The 4,758-nt window shown below is 28.1% G+C and overlaps 1 protein-coding gene across 1 annotated transcript; it reads left to right on the forward strand.

Annotated features, from left to right (window-relative positions):
- Positions 1-1,209: 1,209 nt before the first annotated feature.
- On the forward strand, positions 1,210-4,532 carry LOC107443778 (protein BTG2). The gene has a single exon (XM_016057748.4). The coding sequence runs from the start codon at positions 1,780-1,782 to the stop codon at positions 2,323-2,325; it is 546 nt and encodes a 181-aa protein (XP_015913234.2). The 5' UTR covers positions 1,210-1,779; the 3' UTR covers positions 2,326-4,532.
- Positions 4,533-4,758: the final 226 nt, after the last annotated feature.

Below are 4,758 nucleotides of genomic sequence, written 5' to 3' on the forward strand. Positions count from 1 at the left end.
AAGATCATACTTTATTATTAACAATCAATTTTAATTTAGAATAACATTTTCAAAGCAAATGCATTCAGAAAATTCTGTGGCATATTATGAATATGTCATTAAAAAATATTTATTTCTCCATTTAGATTTCGCAAACTATCAGAAGAAAGAAAAAATAATTCTCAAATCGAATTAGAAATAAACAAATTTCAAAATGTTCCAATATCATATTAAAAAATTCTAATTGGGCTAATGTCCTTAATTTATTAATTCGTTAAATAAACTTAACAGGAAGAAGCCAGATGAAAGATGCGCTCTAATTTGTTTTGCGGAACTGTGGACTGACCTGACAAATAGTCCTTTTGTTGCACTGACCAGTCGCTCTCCACCTCTCTATGACCCCTGGAGAGCAGTTAATCCCCTCGTTGACCAGGGGAGAGCAATGTGAATGACCTCATTTCAAACCAAAAGAAAACAATATTTTTCTCTCGAAATTCAGAAGAAAATTATTTTTCAAGATACATTAATTAAAAATAAATTATAACATTAGTTTTGCAACTAAAAAATGTAATAACTAAAATAAAAAATAATTCAGTTAATTTTTAATTAAAATAATACTAATATATTTGTATGATTTTTAGATTCCAACTCCGATAATAAAAAAAATCAGTTAATAATATTTATTTTATATTAATTAAATTTAATAGAATTAGTAAAAGATATCAATAAATTATAATCTAGACTTAAATATTATTACATTAAAGAATATTCAAAATACTTAGATAAATCTAGAATTAATGTAGCATAAAAATAACAACTTAAATTATTTAATATTTTTTAAAAAAATATATTTCCTGGGTTGATTAATCAATTTTTTCATAAAAACATATAAATGAATAAAATATTTAATTTGTATTTTGTTTTTAAATTTACCCCAAAATTCAGGAAAACATAAATAGTACAATCCAAATATGACCTGACGAATTGAAACATATTGTATTTCCTAGGTATTACATTTCCGTTAATTAAAAAAAAAAATTAAAATAAAAAAGGGCTTCCGTTTTGTTATTAAATCCATTCGTAATTCCAGATGATCGCACAAAAAATATAAACGGAAATAACCTTTCCACCAGTATATATGATTATTATTTTTAATTGAGATTCCGCGAGAAATGAAAAAGCGAGAACCAGTTTCAACCGCTCTCGGTACCTAAACAAACCTTTTAGTTACACAGCTGATCTATACAGATCATTGCACAGTTGTAGCAGTCACACCACTAATGTATTTTTCTCTCCCCAACCAATCAGCGTCAGTTGGAGGGATAAGGGTAGCGTAGCCTCGTTCTCCTATTGGCCATCATCTGACGTCACGCTCTTGTTGACGTCGTTGAATTTCGTGATAGGAGCCAAACGAATCTTGAATATAAAGTTAGTTGTCAACCAAGCGTTCGTTTGAACAAGTCGCATTGTGGAGTAGTTCGAAAGCGGGGCAAGCAGTCCCCTAGCTGAAAAAGGTTTAACATCCGGAGTGTGTTTTTAACATCTGTGGACAAATTCTGTGATAACATAGCTTTTTGTATCCAAACATCTCTAGGATTTTTATTTTAATTCCCATCGACCAAAATTCATCATAGTCAAAAAGTGCCACATCAAAAAAATACAACTCGACGCCATATTTGATTTATTATTATTAAATTAATCGGCCTAGTCAAACACATTTCAAATCACGGATTCCCAGAATCTGCAACTGTGGAGTGGTTTATATTATAGTGATTTTTTGACTTTTAACCAATTTCAAAAATGGAAATCGAAAGTGCATCGACTTTCCTAGCAAATCTCCTGCGATTGGAAAATCGCCACATCAAAATCGCGCGAGTGGAAATGTTTCGTAGAACTCTTGAAGATCTACTCAGGCACCATTATCAACATCATTGGTTCCCAGAAAAACCGTGCAAAGGCTCAGGATATCGTTGTCTTCGGATTAATCACAAAATGGACCCTCTAATCGCAAAAGCTGGTGACGTGTGTGGTTTTAACGAAGCCGACCTACGTAAGCTACTACCTAACGAGCTTACGATGTGGATTGATCCTCTGGAAGTTTCCTATAGAATTGGTGAGAACGGAAGCATATGTGTACTGTACGACGGAACAAAGAACCAGTTCTCTCCTGATGTCACCAGGTACAACAACCAGTACAGCCCTAGTACCGACCATCAGTACTCTCCGATCTCAATGAGGTACCCTGGTTGTAAGGAAAGTGCTCGTGGAACCAACTATTGGGATAGTTTCGTGTCAGATTCCCGTAATCGTGGCATGGAACAATTCGCAGCTTACGTCTCAGGCTAAAAAATAGTTTTTTTTTTAAAAAAAAATGGAGAATCGGAATTTTTTTTAAAATTCCGAATATTAAAAAATGAAAAAAAAAAAATTATTAAAAAAAATGGGTTTTAAATGTCCACACGTATATCTCCAGCCAAAATACTAGGCGTTCTCTCTGCGAATGCAAAAAAATGTGATCTTATTTTTATTTTTCCTCTACTTTATTTGGAGTATTTAAAAAAAAAATGGATTAAAAAAAAAGGTAAAAATATTATTCATGTATTATATATCTTAAAATTTAAATATTGCAAGCAATCATTGTTGTAAGTAGATTTCATTATTTGTGTATTTTTCAGATTTTTTTTTAAATGGGGAATTTTTTGTTTTTTTCGGGACCACCGGTCATATTAATGATTCCATAAATTTACCGTTGGCTTACCGTAAATTACTAAAGTTTACCCTCTGCATTATATCGACCGCCAACTCCATGGTTACCTAGAAAAGGACTAGAATTGACTTGTTTTTTGTTTATTTTTTTTTAATTATTACCGTCCGAAATTTTATATTTTGGACTATTTTAGAACTACAGTAGTGAGAAAATGGCGTGATGTTATAAAGCAATTTCTGTGATCAATACATGCCCACCTACCTGCATCAAAAATAAAAATACAAAAGCTCTCTGTGTGATGTTAAGGAGTTGAGCTTATTTGTATAAAGAAATTTAAATGTCAAATCAGGCCATTTTTAATTTTTTTTTTCCTTCTCTCCTCACTTATATGCTTTATCCATAATGTTTAAATCTTATTCTTCGCTGTCATTATTATTTGTTGTTGAGCGACAATGTATTTTAATTCATTGTTCATTAGTTTCATTTAAGACTTTATTTCCTAATTAGTAAAATTTGTAAAAAAAAAAATTATTTGCATGAACCCGGTTATTATTATCAATTTTATGCTTTCTCGGTATAAAATATTTCTGCTAGTCTTCCTAATAAATTGATATGACATGCTGCACAAATATTATATGTCATATTATGTAAAGAGAAAAAAAAATTCCTAATGTTCTTTTTGTTAAATATGTAGTTATAGCTTATTATGGTTTATTACGACTCTTGAGTCCAATAGCTAGCTATTGCACATTTATCAAAATTGATTATAATTTATGTCATTTAAATTATGTATTTTTATCCTATTATGCATGAGTGTGTATACGCCCTCTTAATAATGAATGATTTTCGATGTGCCACTACTCATTATCTTCTTGGATGGTAAAAAAATTTTACTAAGTCCTATTTTTAAAGGCATTGTAATATATTTAATTGTTGAATATTTACAGTACAATTTTAAATATATATATATATTAAAAAAAACATCCAAGAAGAATTAGCATTTTTACGATGTCATTTATTATTAAGATGTTGTGTACACAGTTTGTTGATCAACAAGTTTTATAAGATCAGATGATTATTATTATTTTTTTAAAGATTGTTTTTTTTTTAAAAAATGAAATCTTTTAGATTTATTAAGTCTTTAAAAATGATTTTTTTAAAATGAAATCAAGATTTATTAAGTCTTTAAAATGATTTTTTAAATGAAATCTTTAAGATTTATTAAGTCATTTAAATGATTTTCTTTAAAAAATGAAATCTTAAAGATTTATTAAGTCATTAAAAAAGATTTTATTTTTTAAAAAAATTTAATCTTGAGATTTACTAAGTCATTAAAATTATAATTTTTATTGAAATCTAAAAAAAAATTTGTCAAGTCAGTAAAATGATTATAATTTTTTAAAAACCATATTTTTTTTAATTTATGTCATTATTATTTTAAGAGACCTAATGATTTTAATCCATTAAATTATTATTTTAAAAAAATCATTGTAATTAAATCTATCCTAAATCTTTTAAATTAATTTTTGTAAACAGTTGGTTTTAATATTTCACGATTATTTTATTGCATTTTTAATTATGAATTATTTTGTCAAAATCTCTTAAATACCTCACCAAGAATCTTTAAGATCATTCTCTATTGCTGTTTATTATTTTTATTGCCATTGCATTAAACTACTGTAGGGTTTTACAATTTCTATCTTCTCTTCTGGGTTTTCATTCAGCTGGCTGTCATCTGTACAAGTCATCCTGTACAAAAATTTGTAAAAAGTTATTTTATGTCTGTACAGTGATGTGATATAGAAGTTTTGTACAGTGACTTAATAAAAAGTACATGCAGCATAAATACTTGACTCATAATTTGTGTTAAGTAATTTATTTACTATTATTTAAGCTAGAAGATTTTTGTTTTTAGGGTAAAGTTTTAAGTAATCTAATTACCAACGGTGAGCTTGCTGCAAATTAAATTTTATATATAAAAAAAAAACTTTCTATTCCAGAGGATTCATATTAAAGGTAAGTTAAATAAATATTATTGATTTCAAATTGGTAATTGTTTATTGCTGCAAATT

This window comes from Parasteatoda tepidariorum, chromosome 5, assembly GCF_982258835.1.
Source record: "Parasteatoda tepidariorum strain Cologne lab strain chromosome 5, Ptep-v5.0, whole genome shotgun sequence".
Classification (NCBI taxonomy): Eukaryota; Metazoa; Arthropoda; class Arachnida; order Araneae; family Theridiidae; genus Parasteatoda; species Parasteatoda tepidariorum.